This window comes from Ceratotherium simum, chromosome 32 (genome assembly GCF_057802395.1).
Source record: "Ceratotherium simum simum isolate JZ-2026a chromosome 32, ASM5780239v1, whole genome shotgun sequence".
NCBI classification, from domain to species: domain Eukaryota; kingdom Metazoa; phylum Chordata; class Mammalia; order Perissodactyla; family Rhinocerotidae; genus Ceratotherium; species Ceratotherium simum.
Genome location: NC_141931.1, coordinates 13,920,556 through 13,941,842, shown reverse-complemented (window position 1 = coordinate 13,941,842; position 21,287 = coordinate 13,920,556). Strand labels below are relative to the sequence as shown.

At 44.4% G+C, this 21,287-nt stretch overlaps 1 protein-coding gene across 2 annotated transcripts in view; it reads right to left on the bottom strand.

Annotated features, from left to right (window-relative positions):
- NEBL (nebulette) overlaps positions 1–20,692 on the bottom strand; it is a 337,317-nt gene extending 316,625 nt beyond the window's left edge. Inside the window, exons 1-2 of one of the 2 annotated variants that reach the window (XM_087420771.1) lie at positions 20,238–20,692; positions 18,846–18,940 (exon numbers count right to left, since the gene is read on the bottom strand). In XM_087420771.1, coding sequence (XP_087276897.1) covers positions 18,846–18,940; positions 20,238–20,306 — 164 coding nt within the window. In that variant the 5' untranslated portion in view covers positions 20,307–20,692. The remainder of the gene's footprint in view (positions 1–18,845; positions 18,941–20,237) is intronic. The other variant, XM_004425309.3, reaches the window with a different exon arrangement.
- Between the last annotated feature and the right edge of the window lie 595 nt (positions 20,693–21,287).

Below are 21,287 nucleotides of genomic sequence, written 5' to 3'. Positions count from 1 at the left end.
ACATAAAACAATGTATCTACCCTGCTTAAGTCAAAAGTAGTCACTTGGGGGGCTGGCACAGCGGTTAAGCGCAGGTGCTCCACTTAGGCAGCCTGGGGTTCAGGGGTTTGCAGGTTCAGATCCCGGGCACATACCAATGAACCACATGTCAAGCCATGCTGTGGCGGCATCCCATATGAAGTAGAGGAAGATGGGCACGGGTGTTAGCCCAGCGCCCATCTTCCTCAGCAAAAAAAAAAAAGAAAAAAGAGGAGGATTGGTATCGGATGCTTGCTCAGGGATGATCTTCCCTAAAAAAAAAAAAAAATTTTTTTGGAAAAAACAAAGTAGTCACTTGGTCACTGATGACGTCAAAAAACCCCCGTGCTGTCCCTTTCCTCAGACCCTCATGTCCTAGCAACTTCCAGGGGAATAAAACTCCCTCAAGGACTGGGGCCTCATGATAAATCTGGGCTAATTTTTATGATAAAATATACTCTTGTTTACACTAAAGGTGGTATCAATACACCCAACATGTGACTGTCCCTTTGGCATACACACACACACAAAAAAGCCTTTTTGGGCCTATTAGTACATTAGTTTCACAGCAGCCAGAGAGATCCTGTTAAAAGCCTAAGTCACACGTCACATCACTTCTCTGCTCAATACCTCCAGCACCCCCCTCACTCAGTGTTACTCCAACTCCTCAGTCCTTATAATGGTCTATAGGCCCTTCATTCCCCTCCCAACCCACACCCCCACCTGCCCACACACACTTCCATGGCCAATCTCCCTTCCTCTTCACTCCCTCCCCTATCCCCTCTCCCCACCCTCCCTTCCTCCCCACCCCACGCATTAGCCTGCTACCCTCCAGTCATCTACCTCTCTCCTCTTCCTATACTCCCCGCAGGCTCCCTGACTGGCTTGCCTCTCCCACACCTCCAGGCTCACTTTTTGCCCTTGCTATTTCCATGGTCTGGGTCTCCACAGGGCTCACTCTCTCAACTCCCACAAATTTTGCTGAAATGTAAAAACTAGATTTCCCTGACCAACTCATTCTAAATTGTAAGCTGCCCCCCAACCCATTGCCCAACCCACTGACACTCTATCTCCTTTCCCTGGTTGGTTTTTCTCTACAGTATTTATCACTTTCTAATATATTATTTATTGTTTTGTTTCTGTTTTATCCGCTTCTTCCCTCTAAAATGGAAGCACCACGAGGGCAGGGATTTTCACCGGCTTTGTTCACTGCTGTATCCCTAAGTACTTAGGACACTACCTGGTTCATAGCAGATGTCCAATCAATAGTAATTAAATGAATGAATTGTACCACTGAATGAATAAATGAAGGAGTGACTGAATTCCCACCATCAAGAAATGGTACAGAGGAGATAAGCCCTACTGTCTTGATAGGGATGCAGGCAGAGTCAAGCCCACTTTTACTTTCACCTCAGATGGCTTCCAAGAAGCCTGGGATTGCAAGACAGTATAATCCAGGATGGAGCCTCTTTCACGTTCTCCATTTGGCCATCCCTCTCTTCCCAATGCCAAGCTCGTGATTATGAACTAAGCTGCTGGCTACAACTCCGGTATAATGTTTAAAATCCATTAGTCCCAAGAACTCCTTTGGCACCCAATAAGCATCCATTTCCCAATGCCACACCATGTCCTTGGGCCTCTCCTCATGCATAGGCTGCAAGGACAGAGCAATCCACCATCGACCAACATCCAACATTAATCCAGTACCGAAAAAGCCAAAAAGAAAAAGAAAAACATATCATTTCATCCAAACATTTAACTAGCTTGGCCAAGTGCAGATCGGGTAACATACTTGGTTCCAGGCACAAACTCCTCTCTGAACTCACGAACCTCAGAACAGTAACTGAACTTATTGTTTGAAGCGAATAAAGAGAAAGGGGCATCTAGTTCTAGTCCAGGAATCCAGTGACCACAAGTCCTTCCCTCTTTATTCTGCTAAAGTGAAAAGTGACTTTGGAAAAAATAAACTCTGTATCTATGTCCTTGTTTGTAGCAATATGAATAAGAGAATAACCCAACAGAAAAGCAACACCACCTTACATACTTAGAACCAAAGTCTTGGTCTCCTTAGTCTCAATCTGTGTTTCCCGCATTTGTGGATTTTCTCTGGCTTAGAATCCCAGGTCTCCAGTCCGCTAGTCCCAAATTGTTTACCCCACACCATGCCCCTTTTAGCTCATAAACCTGTAGTGATAATGGGTCAGGCACTTTCCATGCATTATCTCATGTATACCTCTCAACAACTCCAGGTGGTAGCTGCTATTATCATCCTCACTTTGCAGAGAAGAAAACTGAGGTGGGAGAGAGGAAGTGACTTTCAAATTGAGTCCAAAGCTCAAACCGAAATGTCTGGTTTCAAAGCATGGGCTCTTAACTACACTATACAGCAAGATTACAGAGGCTAATGTATTACAAATTAACTTCTTGAATTACAAGTATATACAGAAACAAAATGTAAGTCTTCACTGCATAAAAGCAAGATGCAGGACTGTGTTTATATTTGTTAAATGGTGCATAATGTAATGTCACATAAAATAAGCAAAATAGGAAATTCAGAAGGAACATATACATGACATATGTTTTTCAGAAATGTTTCACCTTCTTCAGTGTTTTTGAGAAACATTAAAAATTGACTTGATGAAGAGAACAATTCCCCAGTTCAGAAGAGAATGCCTTAGATTATTAATACCATATAGAAAATAAATATTCTTTGAAGCAAACACTAAAATCAAATTTAGAAAGCGAGCCATGACGTAAATGAGCTATGACATTAAATTTTCCTCTCTGTCTGCCGCACTCATGGGCCTCCATAGCACCTGTATGATTAGAAATTCACACTATGAAACAGAGAATGGAAAAAAAGCAGAGTAACTCTCAACATTATTCAAAATGTTAAAGAGACCATGTGCATTTTCCTCAACAACATCATAACTAAATCTTCACAGTTAAGAGTCTCTTTAATATGTTCACCATGGAGAATTTTTTTTTAATTGAAGTTTAAAGCTAAGAGACAGAAAAAAAGAATTTCCCTCTCAGACTCTCATTCCAAATCTCAACCTTAGAGAAAATCGAAAACACATTCCAATTTGAAAAATATACATGAGTACTTTTGAAATCTTGAGTACTGTGCCTATAAAAATTTAACACTTCAGCTTAAAATTCACACTCAAAACCCAGGTAATCATTGCATTGCTAAAGTTCAAACAATGGCTATATTTGAAAGGGCCAGGACAGCGGGATGGGGAGAGCACTGCCAGTTCTAGAAAAAAGAAAACAGACTGGGCAAGGGGCATCTTGCGAAAACAGAGTCAGGTGGTCATTAATGCTCCCATTTACAGAGGGCTGTGCCCTGTTCTTTGTAAACACTCATCTTCTCTTTTCGTCTCACACCCAATCCCTCTGCAGAGACTAACCCCCACTGCATGATGAGGACAGAGGCGCAGTGGGCCCCGGGCCACCTGCCTTTGCTGTCTCTCAAAAGTCAGGTGAGTAACTGCACTACAGTCTCACGTGGGGCCCAGAAATCCTATTTGGGAACAAAGGTTTTTAGAAAAGTTAAAAATGTCCATCAAACCACAAGGCTGAATTTCTGGCCACTCAAGTGGTAAAAAAAAAAAAACCAGAAAGGATCAGTAGAAACTATAAGGAAAAAAATATCCAGAAGCATTCATTTCTTTGAGGGAGGAGAAATTATATTTATGTAACTGGGGAGAAGGAGCTTTTCCTTTTTTTAAAGGCCGGAAGAGCTTTCAGTTTGGCATCTTGTCGATGGGGTTGTCAGAGCCCTGCAAAATGCAGCCACGTTTAAACGTACAAAAAGTTACCAAAAAATTAATTAAAGATAGAAGCATCAACAGGACTTGGGAGGCACTGAAAATTAAGATCTGATAATGAGGAGGAAAAGACAAGAGTGTTTTGGGGATTTGTTTTCAAAGTCAGGGGATAAGGGTGGAGGAGAAATGCTTTTTTTCAAAATCCACAAGAACTCAGTGGGTGGATAAGGTTTCCATCTGGTGATAAAGTTCACCTGGGAGAAGAGGCTAAGCAGGGAGCATGTCTACTGAAAACAAACCAGGACCAACACAAGCCTTATCACAGGACTCACCTGGGCTGTGGGCACAGACGCATTCCTTTCAGGAACCCAATCCTTACACATAAATGTCAACGTTACCGAAGTAAGTCTACTCAGCCACCTCTTGAGATACAGATAAAATTCTCCATTACTTAATATGATAATAAGAGAAGTTTTAAGAAAGTGAAGCCATGGAAGAAAGTTTCATGATAAAAAAATTAAATTCTCAAATTGAAATATAAATCCTAAATTGTAGAAACGTTACAATTATAAATCTCCACATCAGAATCTTTAAATTGAACTAGAACCTGGGTCACAGTCATGAGATTTTTTTTTCCCCCTTTTTAGAATAAACTGATAAGAACTGTGTCATTTTGTATGAAATTTTAAACCATATTTCTTCTGGCCTTTTCCATTTGAAACTGCAATTCATTTTCCTATAAATATTTTAATACCATTCTCCTATGAGCAGGAGCAATCCATCAGAGAACAATTTCATAACTGTTTCACGAACTTACAATGCACATAATGTCACAAAGTATACATCCTGGGTGGACGAGAAAAAGGTTATTATACCTTGAAAATAATAATGAGGTCTTGAGAATATAAGCATCAAATAAAGAAACAGATGCTGAGGCCAACGTGTAATTCAAATGCACATTAAACTAAGGGCCTGTGGGGGAGGTGGAAGGGAATAGACTCACCGTAAAGGTCATTTATGACAATTAACATCATTGAATACTTTTTTAAAAATTCAAAGTTCACTGTATATATATTTCCCTTCTTCTATACCATCAAAAAATAAGGCTAATTTTGCTTTGCTTCTTTTGACTTTTGTTAATGAACTTGTTATGCGGTGAATTGTGTCCCCTGCAAAAAAATATATGTTGAAGTCCTAAACCCCAGTACCTCAGAATGTGACCTCATGTGGAGAGAGTCTTGACAGAGAGAATCAAGTTAAAATTAGGTTATTAGGATGGGCTCTAATCCAATATGACTGTTGTCCTTATAAAAAGGGGAAATTTGGACACAGAGACACACAGAGGGAAGAGGATGTGAAGAGACACAGGGAGAAGACAGCCATCTACAAGCCAAGGAGAGCAGCCTGCAACAGATCCATCCCTCACGGCCTCCAGAAGAAACCAATCCTACAGACACCTTGATTTCAGACTTCTAGCCTCCAGAACTGTGACACACATTTCTGTTGTTTAAGCCACCCAGTTTGTGGTACCTCGTACAGCAGGCCCAGCAAACTAATACAGAAGCTATGAGGACTTCTTCTTTTGAAGTCCCCACAAACTGTCTTTGTACTTATCCACAGGAGAATTTTGCCAGAAATTAATGTCAAATTTATTAGGTTATAATTTCTACAATCTGTCTCTTCCCCATTCTAAAACCTGGAATATTTTCCCATCTCCAAAACCCTCAAAGCTCTCTTTTGCAGATAATTTCTCAAAGAGAATAGGCAATAACGAGTATAACTAATACTTACATGGTATCAACTGTGTCAACTGTTTACATAGATTATCTGATTTATTCCTTACCAGAAGAGGTAGTAAGGACTATTATTATCATCAACTGAGACACAGCCTCCTCGTTTTGCAGACAGATAACTGACACAACATCACCATAACTAACCCAGCTGAGCAATGGAGTCCATTCTCATAACTCTCCCATCACATCATCTCGCACTGTTAAGGACCATGGTTCCACGGGTTTCAGTGCCAGGACCACATCTACAGGGTGTTCTCAGGACCCTCATCTGAACCGAGAGATCCAAACTTCTTTTATTTCCGTGAAGACTTGCTTGATGTCTTCTTACTATTGGATCTCCTAACCTTTAATTTCTTAATGATGTTTGTGGGTCTTTTCTAGTTTTAAATAGCTTCTTCTTAGCTGAAAGGAGGAAAGCTAAGTAGGAATTGAATAACTCTGCTTTTCTCTATCATCTTTTATTATCACAGCATCTTCCCCAAGCCATGGTGCATCTTTTTCCTCAGAATATAAGTGCCTTTAAAACTCATTTCTTGGTCGTTGGAATTTTTCACAAGCCATTGCTCACGCTGGCCAAAGCTTTCCTGATCCTATTCTTCCTGTGGGTGCAGTGTTGACTTCTCAGTTTCCCATCTTTAAAACTGTTGTATTAATCAGAGCTTGGAAGGCTCAGGGGAAGCCCTATGTTGCTTTTTGGTTTTTTGTTTTAAAAGGCATTCTCCCTTTTCTTTCTCACTGAAATAATTAACGTCTTTTCAACCAAATCTTTATTTTTCAAAGTTTTCTATCTCACTGAGCCAACTTTCTTTTTATTCCTTCTTTCATTTATTGAGTAAATCTTTATTAAAGGCCAACTGTAAGCCACAGGCTGTTCCAGTCTCCAGGTATACAGGGGGAATCAAATTCTACGTGGCTCCTGCCTCGTAAAGCTTATCATAACCTAGGGCTCCCTAAACACACATGGCCCCTCTCGCTTCTCATGCACTGTTAATAGGCTGTCCTGAAGTCTGGGATGCGGTGTGGCCAGCAATCCCTCCTTTCGCTCTGATGAACTTCCAGACAACAGAGACCACTTGTTCCAAAGTCCCCACAACTACTACACCACCAACCCATTCTGCCGTACTTGCCACGTTAAGTCCGAAGCAGCTTGAAAACAGTGAAACTATAAACAAAAGCAAAGCAAAAAAAAATCAACTGACAGTCTCTTCTAAACTTCCAGCAGCTGTCTTATCAAAGTCTCCCCTCATCACTGCATCCTGCCTCTGCGCCAAAGCGTGAGGATGCTGAGAAAGCTTCCGTGCTATCTCCCATCTGGATGAGCCGCCTGGTCTGCCCTGCAGCGATGCCACTGCTGTTTCTCCTTCACTTCATTCTCACCCAAATGTTCTCCAACCTTCTTTCACCTTCAAGTTTCTTTCTTTGTACCCCTGGATCCTCCTCTTGGATGTGTCTCTTTTTTAGCACAGCAAGCCCCTCCACTGCCAGGATGTAGTTATCAGCCTGTCCCCACCACACATTGGCAAGATTTCTGGATCTCATGAACCTTCCTCGGTGTCTATGCATTGGCACAGACGAATGAGATCATAAACGTACTCCTGTTGGTCTCTTCTGAGGATTACTTGATCCTTCCTCCATTCAGGGACTTCTTTTATGTTACCACCTGTTTTCCCCTGAGAGGGGATTAATTTTTAAATCCTGAGTAGCAATGTCTCCTGACACGCCAGTACAAACCACAGAAGGATGCCAGAGCTAGGAGGCTTGCTATGGAAATAAAGGACTGCTGTATCCCATTCAGAATAAATGTACTTACAAAGTCAATCCACATGTGTTTATTCAGTGTCTGTTACATACCCACCGCTGTATAAGGAAAAAACAATGTGTTTATTTCAATATCTGTCAAACTGCCATTATGTAGAACACTTCCTGGGCAGCAGCCCCCGTGGACAAATGACAGGTGCTTTCCTGACCACTCAACCCCTCAGGTACATATGACACAAGAGACACCCAAATAAGCCAGCTTTCTGACTCCTGGCCAATTCAACCTGATGTTACATAACTACCATTTAAAAGAAAAAAAAAAAAAACCCACAGAGGCAAACCCTCTAAATGGGATTTTCCTTCTTTAGCAGCCTCTGAGGAAGAACTGTTTTAATATAGTGTTTCTATTCCTGACAGGAATAACCCTTAATTATGATGTGCCTTAAGCATCTAGAAATTTTTAAATAGAATTTCACTTAATGTTAAGGAAATCAGAGAACTACGTCAGTGCCAAGAGAAAAGACTTTAAACAGAGAGAGGGCTGGCATGGGGGACAGGGATGGGGGTGGGAGGAGAAGCACAGATCCTGCTGAGTTGTTTTTGAAGTTCTAGAAATCTGGGGGGAAGACAAGAGCATTGAAGAAAGTCACCAAAGAAAATTACATTCTTCCATAAGAGAATGTAAAGACTTTTCATTTATGAGGCATTAACACATTAATCCCTGATTACATTTTCTTTCAGGAAATAAATAAATCATACTTATTTCCAGGAAAAAATATATGGATTTGCAGGTGAATGTGCACATGGCCTGATGTCTAAAACAGGATTCACTTCTAAGACTTTGGAAAACATGGTGGTAACAAAATGATTTTTACAAACTACCTTTGTAGACCACATTATCCTTGTCATCCTTTGTTCAGCTGCATGTCAGTGACCAATAATCTGGCTATAAATTTCAATATTTCACCTAAACAGATGAAGTGGTAGCTACTGCTCATGTGTATTATCAGTTCAAGTACGGCCAGCTCCAGCCGAGATCGCCACATGGATCCTCATGGAAAGAAAAGTCTATTCCTTCTCGTTGAGTCAGCTCTCTCAGCTACAGATGCCTGAGGCTGAGCTGTGTTGCTCAGACAGCCAAACGGGCCCGCTGCACAAAGCTAGCTGGGCAATGTCTCTATCAAGGGGACACTGAACCAGCACACAGTAGGTGCCAGAGTATACAAAGGTAACTGGGACAATTCCTGCCTTCAAGAATGTAATTTGCTAATAGGAAAGACTTGCTTATGTATAAAAACCAAATCTAGAGAGTTATATCAAGGATCCTTCCACAAATGGGTCCTCCCACCTGCCTTCTGTGTGCAGGCAGCAAACTGTTTATATGTCTTACCCAACTTCTATTGATTGACTAAATAGATATGGCGGGTTTTAGATCATCATTCTTGTCATAACGAGATAGGAAGGTTCATGTGTCAACAGTTCCAACAGTACATCTGATGAGGACAGTGAGAAGCACACCTGTTGTATAATAAAGAATTTGACTAGCATTTATCCCTGGTTCCCGGAACATATTCTGAATAGTTGGAATTTCCCAAATAATTAGAAATATCTTTGCTATTCATGAGCCCCTCAGTGCATAGCTGAGTTATGCTGTTAGATGGTTCAGGATAGGGCTGGCCACTCCAGAAATCATGTGATTAGAGGGTTGGGGCTTTGAGTCAGGTGACATCAGTGGACCTCCTCCAGGAGTGGGGCTGGAGACTGAATAATCACATGGCCAATGAGTCACCATGCCTGTGTAATGAAAGCCCAATAAGAACTCTGGATGCCAAAGCTCAGTGGAGATTCCTGGTTGGTGAATGCATCAATGTGCCAGGAGAGAGACACATCCTGACCCCCCGGGGGGGTCCATGTCCAGGAGCTTCCCAGACCTCACCTTATAGGTCTTCTTATTTGGCTGGTCCTGATTTGTATCCTTTATGATAAAACAATAATCTTAAGTATAGCACTGTCCTGAGTTCTGTGAGTCATTCTAGCTGATTATCAAATCCGAGGGGGTTATGGGAACCCTCGAATTTGTAGCCAGTTGGGCAGAAGCGTGGCTGCCCTGGGGACTCCTGAACTTGCAGCTGGCATCTGAAGTGAGGGCAGTCTTGTTGGGGACTACACCCTTAACTTATGGAGTTGCCACTAATTCCGGGTGGTTAGTGTCAGAATTGCACTGCAGCCTTGCAACACCCAATCTCAATTCCTAAACACATGCCAAAAATAATCCCTTTATGAAGCAAAGCTCTTGCAGCTGATATGACTTCCCCCACCCCAACCCACCTCCAACCCCAGCTGTGAACCTCCATGGTCCAATCTCAGCAGGAAACCACCTCAAATGGGTAGACAAACACAACTACAGTACAAGGCAGCCTTTCTGATAAGTGATCTAACTGAGGAATAAAAACTACACTGAGCACACAAAGAGAGAACCCAGTAATTGACTGAGAGATTCAGAATGGCTTCACGAAGGCTGTCACAGCTGAGTGCCTTAAAGATGAAAGTACCTTTAAAAGAAGGGAGGGCACGAAGGCATAAGAAGAGCATGAGTAAAGGGTCAAATCACTGTGTCAAGTTTAATAATCATGAAAATTATATCTAACTTATTAACTCCTTACTATGTGCCTAAACTGTGCTACACTTATTTTGATATTCCAATGAATCCTTAATCCTATGAGCTAGAGTCTATTATTATACCCATTTTACAGGTGACGATCCTGAGAGTTAGGTTAAGAAACTTGGTGAAGGCATCAGAGCTAGCAGTCCGGTGTGGCTGGAGAGGAGGAGGGTAAACAGAAGGGGGTAAAAGAAGGTAGACTGTGAAGGGCCCCAGCTGTCTGTAGAAACCCAGTTTTTCTGTAGGCAACGGGGAACCATCAGAGGTGTTTGTAGAAGGGAGTAATATGACCAGAACCATGGTTTCAAAAGATAACTCTGGTAGCAGGAAAAGCATTCAAAAAGAGATTGACTAGAACGGGGAGACCAGTTAGGGGACAATGGTCGGATCACTGGCCAAATATGATAAGAGATCCTGAATCAGGGCAAGGACAGAGGAAGGAATACGTGGGGGTGTGGGTGAAGTGGAGGGAGGCGTGGAAGATGACAGAGACGCATGGGGCTCCAGAGCCTGGGTGGACCGTGGGAAGAGTAGCCAGGAGAGGGTGGGACAGACATCCAAACGGAGCATCAAAAATACGCGTTTATCTGATACGTCTTCCTATACTGATTTGTGCGTTTACTGCACTGTTTTTTTTTTTTTAATAATTTTATTTATTTTTCCCCCAAAGCCCCAGTAGACAGTTGTATGTCATAGTTGCACATCCTTCTGGTTGCTGTATGTGGGACGCAGCCTCAGCATGGCCAGAGAAGTGGTGCGTCGGTGCGCGCCCGGGATCCGAACCCGGGCCGCCAGCAGCGGAGCGCGCACACTTAACTGCTAAGCCACGGGGCAGGCCCTACTGCAGTGTTCTTGATGCTTCTGTGCATTGTCTGAATTTGGTGAAGTTCACGCTCTTGATCAATTAACAGATAATGAAGTCACATTTAAAGACCAAATTCAATACTGGCAGGCAACCGTCTAACTCCACATCCCAGATCTCTGGCCCTCAGCTGAGCACAACCATCCCATTTCTCCACGCTCTGTGGTTGACTTGTACCTGCCTTTGATGGATAATGAGCATCAGGGGAGCTAATCAAGGATTTTTGTCTAAACGGCTTTTTAGACTGCTGAGCTGAAGCACAAGTATAACAGACCACCAGTCTACTTATCGATCTGATGCTGTTCAAAAATACACACATCGAACTAGTTTTCTTCCAGCTCCTTTTAGGATTCAATGGGAATGAGTCAAGAGAGAGTGTGGAAAAGTGAACAGAAGTTGAACACAAAGCTACTCCCTCAAGGACTCCACTAAGAAAAACGCACAACTGACTATAAATAAAATTAACATTGGTTTCCAGAGCTGGAATAAACAATCCTTGTCATTCAAACCCGGTCCTTTTCACAACTTCCTGTTTTCTGGTTATGTCTGTGCCCCAAATCTAGGTTCAACGAGAGAGGGTGCAGAACTGTTTTATTCATCAGCAGAACATTAGAATCAATAATAATCTTTTTACTGAGCGCTTGAAATGCTCTGGGTACTCAGCTCGTAAATATTACTTTAGATCCCACTTTTCATGCTTTTAGCAGCCTAGGTCTTCCTAGTAACGCTAACTATAGGAGAACAGAAACAGAAAGAAAAAGAAAAGAAATTCGACTGCCCGTTCCTCTGGGGACGGAGCTTTGAGGGGGCCTGAAGCTCCAGGGACAAGGGTGTCATGTGTGGGTACGTCTGCTCCTCTCTCAGTCCTGACATTCCCAGGAACCACTCATCCTTTGTAAAGCACTCATCTGAAAACGTTTAAAGAAGACATACTGAAATGCACTCTTACGCAGGCCCTTGACACATAATCAATATCCCTTTAAGCACACACATCTATATCGCGCATTAACCTTGCATTTCACCGTGATTTAGGAGATATTTGCTGTGCTTCATCTCCAAATCTTTTCTAATCTGACATCATTCCATACAAATACATCATCATAAAGAGACGGAAACTACACATCAAAGACACCTTTCAGAAACATTTTCAAATGTGACAGAACTCAGTCCATGATTTGTCAAGATGGTCTTCTACAATGATTTCAAAAGATACTAAAATTCATTAGATATCATCAATGGTTCAATAAGGTAACTGAGGATCAGATCATTTTGCATATACACTGCAACTTTTTTATTTGGTTCAGACAAAGTGTCTCCTTCCTTCACTTTCAATCATCCAATTTTAACAAAAAAAAAACAGTCATCCTCCCATATCAGGTCTATGTCAAAGAGCAAAGGGTCTAATTTTTTCTATGTAGTATGTAACTAAAAAGTCAGGCAAGGCTGATGCTAACCAGAATCCCTACATACCACAACCTCCTTCCATAGAAACTAAGTGTAACTTTTAATAATGGGACATTTTCTCCTCTCTTTAAGGGGGAAATATGAGACTACAACCTTCAATGTACTATAAATAAGGGAAGGAACTAACATTTGGATACCTCATAGATGTCATTTGATGTGCTAAGGCTTACAAGTATTTGCCCCATTTAATTTCTATCAAGTTCCTGTTAGGTTGAAATTATTATCCCATTTAACAGATTATAATTAAACCCAGAAGAAAATAAATGAGCATCAATAAGGAATCTTTTAGAAACCAATCAGATTTTGAAACCAAGCCTGGAAGCACTGAAAGGAAATTCCACCACGTTCAATATGGATTGGCCAAGGTGAGCCTATCCCATCGGCAGGGGGACTTTATCCCTTGGGATCCAGCGTTTGTGAACCCTGGCCATCAGACCACCATTCAGGCTCCTCAAAGCCTACTTTCAAGCCAGCGCCTCTAGATCGCCCAACCTCTGTCTGCCTCCCCAGAAGAAACTAGTCTGGGCTGCATCCTGCCCCAGGGAACAAGGCAGGGACTACACTCTGAGATGCAACATAACCTTCACACTCACTGATGCAGCTCATCTTTATTGAGCATTAAGTGCCAGGTCCTAAGGATACGGGTGTGAGCAAGACAGATGCCCGCAGAGCCACCCCAAGCCAGAAGAGGGTACAGACAGGTAAGCACATGATTCCTTCAGAGGATGGGCAGGGCTCCAATGGCTGAGTCCCGAAGGATGACGGGGTGTGGGGCAGGGCGTGGCTGGCACGGACAGCAGAGTGTGAGAGCAATGGCTGTCGGAATTCATGAACTTACTGCACCCAGCACTGCACTTACCGGCAACTTCCAGTGCTCTCTGATGTGTGGGGCATTAAGAACACAGAACTAAACTAGTGTTTCTCAAACTTTTTTGACCACCACCTCCAGTAAAAATATTTTTTACATCATGATCCAGTACACACTTTATACATATGACTGAAAAAAAATGTTGGCCAAAACAACACTCTTTTCACTACTGAAGTGAACTCTAATATTTTCTCTCTTCTCTCTCTTTTTCTTTAAGTTCTGGTTACAACCCTCTAATGGGTGGCAACTCATGGTGTGAAAAACATTGGTATACACCTTTTAACAGGTGTGACTATCATTTCCGTGACATTCTTCTTCTCCCTTCTATTTTCTGTTTCCTCCCTCACTCCTCAAAAAAGGACCACTGAGGAAATTAAGAGCACCAGGATCTATGGAAGCTCTGCTCAGTGCCAGAAACCAGGCGAGAGCCTCGACATGCGCTGTCTCCTTAATCCTCACACAGCCCTGTGGATTCAGCATTTCTATTCCCATTTTACAGAGGAAGACACTGAAGCTTAGTGATCAAAAGACTTGCTTAGTAGGACATGACGGAGCCAGTACTCAAATCCAGTTCTGTCTTTCTTCAAAACTCCAATTACACCATAGTGCCTTTCATGAAAAGTTCTTAAGTAATTAAAGCTAACTTAATAGCAAGAATTTCATAAGTCCCCTTGAGAAAACTCGAGTCCTTGGAGTGTTACAAAACCAGGGTTTGGGAGGCCTAAGCAGGGACAAGGGAAAAATCCTCAGGTTTAAATTTAATTTCCTTCCATGTCCTCTGAGTACCCCTTAGGAAAGGCAGTAAGGAAGAGGGCGACCAGAGAAATGGTAAATGAGAGCTAGTGGAGTGCTGGCCTAGAGAATCACCCTCCAGACAGGCTGGCTGAACTGCGCTGACCACGCTGGGTGACTCATAATGAGCAGCACCTCGCTCAGCACCTTCCAGGCTGTAGAGAGTCAATAAATATTCGCAAGATGGAAGGCTAACACAGGCAGAGCAAAAGTAAACATGATACCCAGCTCCTGCTGTTTTATTTTTAAAGTCTTCCAAAATCACATTAGGTGAAACTATTTGGTGAGAGGGAATCTTATTTGGAAAGAGAACTAAACATATTTAGCGCAGATATTTGTGTTCATTCAGCCCCACAACTGAAGATATATTTGATGCAGCTAGGAGGTACATTAAATGTGGGCAGGTCAGAACAAATTTTCAGCCCCCAAAATATTTCTGCAAATGTGATGACTTGGGGAAATTATTGGCAGGGTCCTGCTAAGACGACTGCATCATTAACTGGTCTGTCCCCTGACCTAAAATAACTTGATGTTTGGTGACAGTACATTAACTAGCCAGTCATTGGCACTGCTATTCCTAAGTGATAATATTTATCAGAATATTTTAACAACTGATGTATGTTTTACAAACACATAATAAATACTATGCTGACTTTTACACACAATAAATTATTTATTTGACAAATGGCCTTGGGGCTTATATCCTTTGTGTGGCTTGTTGGGTAGCAATACGTTTATAGTTTCACTCAATGTATAAATTCCCATACAAACATGAGCTGTGTTTTTTATCTAATCATCTAGTGTTATTTTTCTCAGCACCTTTTAGCAATAAAAATATTGACTTGTCCTCTTTTCTTTCCAAGATCCATGATGAAAAAAAAATCCTGAATGTGCTAAAGAATCCACTGCCTGCTTACGAAACTTAAAGGCTTATGAAAACACAGCACGTACTCAAGTGGACCAGTTTGTTTTTAAATATTTTAATAGTGTGCACTGCTGCATTAGGAACAAAATGTGCATCATGCCCAATCTTACACCTAGTGTGTATTATACTTTGATCTTTCTATCAAAACATCAAAATTTAAATATTATGTAAATTATATTTTATACACGTTCTCCTTTGCATGAAATCAAATGGAAAACTTGTTTCTTCTCTAAACACATGAGAATATAAACAAGGAACATATTTAAACCAAAGAAATACTCACTACTTCATTCCATTAAAAAAATGCCCTCAGGTAACGATTAAAATAAAAAGCCTTTGTGTTTTCTTAAAAGAATCCTAAATGTCTATGTTTATGCTTTCAAATTTTTTAAGCATATTATTAATATTTATTTTAAAGGTTCTTAAGTTAATTATGTAGGTTATTTTCACAAGAAACGCTATTTAATTCCTCTTCCTGAAAACTCTGAGACTTTATGTAAACCAAGAGAAGCGACAGCAGAAATTAAAGAACTGATATTGAATCTCCAATAATCAAGAAAAGTTGACATTTTCATAACAACTAAAGGTAAGGTATGAACCCTGATTGGATCCTGGTTTAAAAAAAAACAGCTAGAAAAGACATTCTTAAGGCAATGGGGGAAATGTGAACATGGACAGAATATTAGACGTTACTATGAAATTTCTGTTAATTTTCTTAGGTGTGATAATGGCTCTATGATTCTTTGAGAACATATTCTTAGTGCATGCATGATGTAACTTTTAGGATGAAATATCTTGATTTATGAAACTAACTTGATGCATGAAACTGACAAATGGCCCAACAATAATACAAGTATTTCGGGCCGGCCCCGTGGCTTAGCGGTTAAGTGCGTGCGCTCCGCTGCTGGCGGCCAGGGTTTGGATTCCGGGCGCGCACCGACGCACCGCTTCTCCAGCCATGCTGAGGCCGCGTCCCACATACAGCAACTAGAAGGATGTGCAGCTATGACATACAACTATCTACTGGGGCTTTGGGGGAAAAAATAAATAAAATTATTAAAAAAATAATAATAAAAGTATTTGTATATGAAGCCAGTAATGCAAAATGTTAATAACAGTTGACTCTCAGTGGCCGGCAGACAGATGTTCATTGTATTCTTCTTTCAACCATTTTGTGTATATGAAATTTTTCACAATAAAAAGTTACAAGGGGGTTAGAACAGTCATTTTCATTTAAGCATGTACGTATACTGATGCCCGAACCAAACCAGGTACAGAGAAAATATTGCTTTACATGGACATTGAATATTTCATTTTCCAGTAGCAGTATGCTTCAGAGAATCAATTTTCCCCCACTGACCCAGACAAATTACGGCTGCCCTTCTGGTCAAGACCACAGGGGACAGCTGATTGACACACACCACCTGAATTAGAGCAGGGGTGTCGGGATCCCCAGAGGGTAATCCAGGCTGACCAGCCAGTTTACATGGCAACCTGTGTCCCTGGAAAAATAAGAGTAGAGAACAACAGGGGCCTTCCAGACTGAAACCCTCACGGAAGACAGAACCCACAACTTCGCCAACTTCTGTTTTCTGGAAATAGTACATCAAGGTATGACCTGAACTTAAACCTAAATTAAACAAATTTAAACCATCAACTCTACTCATTCACCCACTAAAGATGGATTCCTATCTTCCCCGTCTCTTTGCTCAATAAAGTGGACTACCAGGTTCAATATTAAGCAAAAAATCGGAGCTGCTACTCAAATATTCAAATTAAACCTAGCAAGGAAGTACTGGAATTATATAAGAAATTTCAGAGAGAAAATCTGTAAGCATTCCATTTAGAGATACCAAAAGTATTAAAAATAAGACTCAGACCCATGAAACAACACAGCAGGATACTTCCTATCTACAAAGAGAGGCTCTTTGTTGTGGGGTCCAAATCTCAACGGTTCTGGGCACTAGTTCACTAGGTCAGAGTGCAAACCAGCCATCCATGACTTGCTGCAGAATCTGATATTCTTTTTTAATTGGACCAAACTGAAACTAAGCAGTAAGCACTGAATTGCAAGTGGCCCAATGCAATTAAAGACTCCACTTCAGCTGTACCTCTTTTTTCTGTCCTTTTATTCTTATCATTTCTTTTTCTCCCTCATTCAATTCTTTACCTATATACATGTGTACATACGTGTATATATATTAATACACATATTGTATTATATTATAATACATATATATGTGTTCTCTCGTTTTCTTCCTATCTTTCCTCTTCCCCTCCCAATTCCTCCAGGCCTACAGAGGCATCCGAAGGCACCGTTATCCCCAGGTTAAACTCTCGGCTGTGGAGCTATAAAGAATCCTGATGTGGCCCATAAAGCCTGATCGAATCAGGCCACAGGCTGGAATAGTTACAGGAAGAACGGTTCACTTTCCTTTAACCAAAGAAAATTATCCTGTTTATGGGGTATTGGGGGCCCTTTCCCTTCTAGTTCCACTGCCTGCCTTTGATCTTTAACCAGTCATTCAGACCTCTCTTTAAGAGAAGCAGGAGACCATGGCACTGAAATCTCATTTTTGCTTCATGTTACCCAAAGAAGAGGCATGGTATAGGAGGGTTGAAAACATCAACGAGTTTGGGGAATGTCGGCAGGCTTCACTTATTCAAGAAAGTCCTGAATTCTGTTCAATGCCCCCATTTCCAGACTTCTTGAAAAGTTTCTGGTCTATCTACAAGCACTAAGCTAGGACTGGAAGGAACACAAAAAGACTTGGAAAAAAAAAAGTTCTTCACCAAAGAGGTATGAGCACATTACATTTGTTTACCAAAATTTACTGTCTATGAAAACACACTCCCATGAGTGAAGCATGAATTAACCACGGGCCCTCCATCTCCGGGAGGCCTGAAGGAACCTGCTTCAAAGACTCTAGGGAGAATGAATCTCTGGCAATATTCCAGCCAAAAGGTCCTCTGCCACCTCCAGGCCAGACAGGCCCCACAGGGGAACTGGGAAGAAGGCTCAACAATCAGGGCCCACAGCTGAAAACAGTCTGCATGGGAAGATGCTCTCAGAAAAACACATGCCCCAGGGCAGCAAGGGAGCCACTTCGAACCACTGGCAATGTTTAACCATCTGCAGCCTCTAAGAGGAATCTGAGCCCCTTCCCAAGGCTTATCCTCCCAATGCCTCAATGTCTTTATCTGTCAAATGGGGGTAATAACAGTACACCCCCTAAGTCATAGGATCACATGATTAAATGAGTTAATATGCGTAAAGTGCTTAGAACGGGGACTGGCACATGGTAAGCACTATATAAATGCTGGCTAATTGTTATTATTTTAGGATAGAAGCATGCCTACAGAAGAGCCTGCCAAAGAAAGCTTGCCTTCTTTAATCCCCACCAACAGACCGACTGCTAACCAGCTGGAAATACCCACATCTCAATTCTTCGGTTTCCTGTTTAAGCTCCAGGATCTCTGGAGCTGTCTCAGCTAAGACCAAGCGAGCAAGACTCCTTTCCCTAGCAACTAGGTTCAGATATAAAATTGCAGTACAGCAACATCATATGATTAAAATGGAAATTGACATATGATTAAAATGGAAATCTATCTGACATGCACTTCAGAGCCCACACATTTTCAGTGTGTAAGTTCTGCAGCTTCTAACACATGTCCCTAACTCCGCAATAACGGGAACCTCAAAAACTAACCTTCTGGCTGAAGACACACAAAATTACCCTGCATATTAGAAAGACGTCAACACCACGACTTTCAACAAAGTACGTGGCCCCAGAGTACGCAACATAAACAAGTAACTGGCCACTGCCACCCGGGTGACACAGTGAGTCAATTCTTCAGAACGGGCAGATCCACTCACTTTCATGCTCAGATGCTGTGCCACACCTGGCATACCATGTTGACAATACTTACGCATTACAATAGGGCTTCTTTTCATAGCCTTTGTAGTTGTTCATGTTCAGAGCCATCTTGCAGACTTCACAATGGAAACATCCTTTATGCCAATACTGAAAAAAATAAATATTTAAAACTTTAGTACAATGCCAGTTCCTTCCAGGATGGGTACAGAAAGGAGACGTTTTTAGTCCATCACAGTCCCTTCCCGTATTTGAAGATACTACAACAAAATGATCCTAGGTAACAGTGGATGTGTTCGCCAACTTGCAGTTAAGTAAATAAAGCAGGTGGCTATTAAAACTGAGTTTTAAATGATTCCCCACTACAATGTACTGGCTCAGAGGGAAGAATTGTCGAGGCTCTGTCCATATCGCACTTCTAGGAGTAGCCAGAACGGAATTCTGAGCTTGGTTAATGGAGAAATGGAGCCTGTGAAGTAGCTTCAAAAGGGAAACGAACCCAGTTCAAAGTACCTAATCACCGTGTTTGTAGGACGTGAAAAAACATGTGTCCACTGGAAGTCTGGCAACCCGAGGTGGCAGGAGGCAGACGACGTAAGTACCCTGCCCCCCCCCCATCCCTGTCCAGGTTCCACTAAATTGCGGGGAAGGTGGACTCTGTCCAGGATGACTGTCGGGATAACGATGTGCTCTTAGGAGGCATCCGTATCACCACACGCAAATTTCACAGGGAACGCCTCCGGCTGGTTTCAATTGTCAGGTGCTCAGGACAGCGCCGGGGTCTCTCTCCCAAGCTGTTCAACTCCATCCACGCCCGGGAAGGGCAGGGAGCAGGGCTGCAAGGGCCGGGCCAGAGCCACTTCCTCTGGAAGTCCCCAACCGGCTGGATTAGCCCCCGTAGATCCCGCTCGCCGCGCTGAGCCCGGGCTCTCCGGTGGGGATTAGTCTTAGCAATGCGGCAGCGGCCGCCCCATGACATATTAATTACTATTTGCCTCTCCACCTCGCCGCCGTCATGGGAGGGGCGGGGGCGCGGTGGGGATGTGGACAGACCCTTGGGGAGGGGGGTGCGATGCAGTGAGGGACAGGAGTGGAGGTGGGAGGGGGCCGCGGCTCGCTGAATTGCCCCTGGGCGTCCAGCCCCGGCTCTCCCCGCCCCGGGCCCCTCTCCGCCGCGCGCCCTCCGCAGCAGCTCTGCCAACGCCGGCGCAGCCCCGCACCCTCGCCGTCCGCACCCCGACAAAAGCCTCTCCCGGTTCCAACATCCCCATCGCCGAGCGTGCTCTCTGACACTCCTGCGGGCGTCTTCCTTCGCGTGCCCGGTGCCAAGACGCACACAAACACACAGACCCACTCATCTCTTTCCACCCCAGATGCCAAAACTTCTAGAAGCAGGTGCAGCCCGGCGCCCGGCAGGTCCGGGCTGGCCCGGCGCCCCCTCGCTCACCTTATCCAGGCAGTTGACTTTCTCCGTGGGATACACGACTTTTCCGCAGCGGGCGCACTGGGGGTTCATTGTCGCGGTGCCCGGGGGCGGCGGCTGTGCGGCGGCGGCGACGGCTGGGGGCTCCGAGGAGCCGCTGTGACATCCCCCGGCGAGCCCCGCACCGCCTCCGGGCAGGCGGGAGGGCTGCGGGCGGCCGGGCGCCGGGGTCAGCAGTCGGCGCCGGGCCCCGGGCGAGCCGGCGGCGCGCGGGCAGGGCGGCGGGGGCGCGGGTGGGGGCGCGGCGGGCCTGGCGCCGGGGGCGGCCGCGCTCTCCGGCTCCGGCTCGGGCTCCGCGCCGCTCGCTCTGCGTCGCGCGCTCTCCAGGTACCGGTGACTCACACAGGCATTCGCTCCCGCCCCTCGCGCTCACTCGCTCCCTCGCCTCGCCGCCGCCGCCGCCGCCGCCGCGCAGGCCAAACCCACCGGCGCGCCCGGACCAAAGTGGCAGGGAACGAGCACGTCGGGCACCCGGGGAGGGAGGGCGAGGCGGGGGAAGGGGGAGGGCAGAGACCCGGAAAGCTCCGCAGACAGCCGCGGGCTGCGACTGGGCGGCCCGGGAGCGAGCCTTGCGCCGCAGCCGCAGCCGGGGGCGGCCAGGTGGGCGGTGGCGAGGGAGGAAACTGATGGGGGGAGGGGGGAGAAACGGGGGGGAGCTGGGGAGGGTTCAAGGCCGCACACTCCCTGCCCTTCCTCCTCTCCTGCTCCAGCCGGGTGCACCCCACTCCCAGGCTGCTGTTCCCAGTCCCCAAAGGGCGCGGGGAGCGCGGGGCGGGGGTGCGCACGCCCTCCTCCTCCAGCCCGGGTACCGCAGGCAGCGGCGCACCCACGCCCCACGCAGAGCCCAGTCCCCGGCGGGAGGCTGTCCTGGCTGCGCGCAGCCTCGCGCTCGGGCCCAGAAGCGGGAGACCCGGGGCGACCCGGAGACTCACGTCCCCGCGGCGCCGCGCCCGCTCCCACGGGCCTCCTCTGGGAAAAAGCGCCCCCCGTGTGCCTGCGTGAAGTCCTTGGACC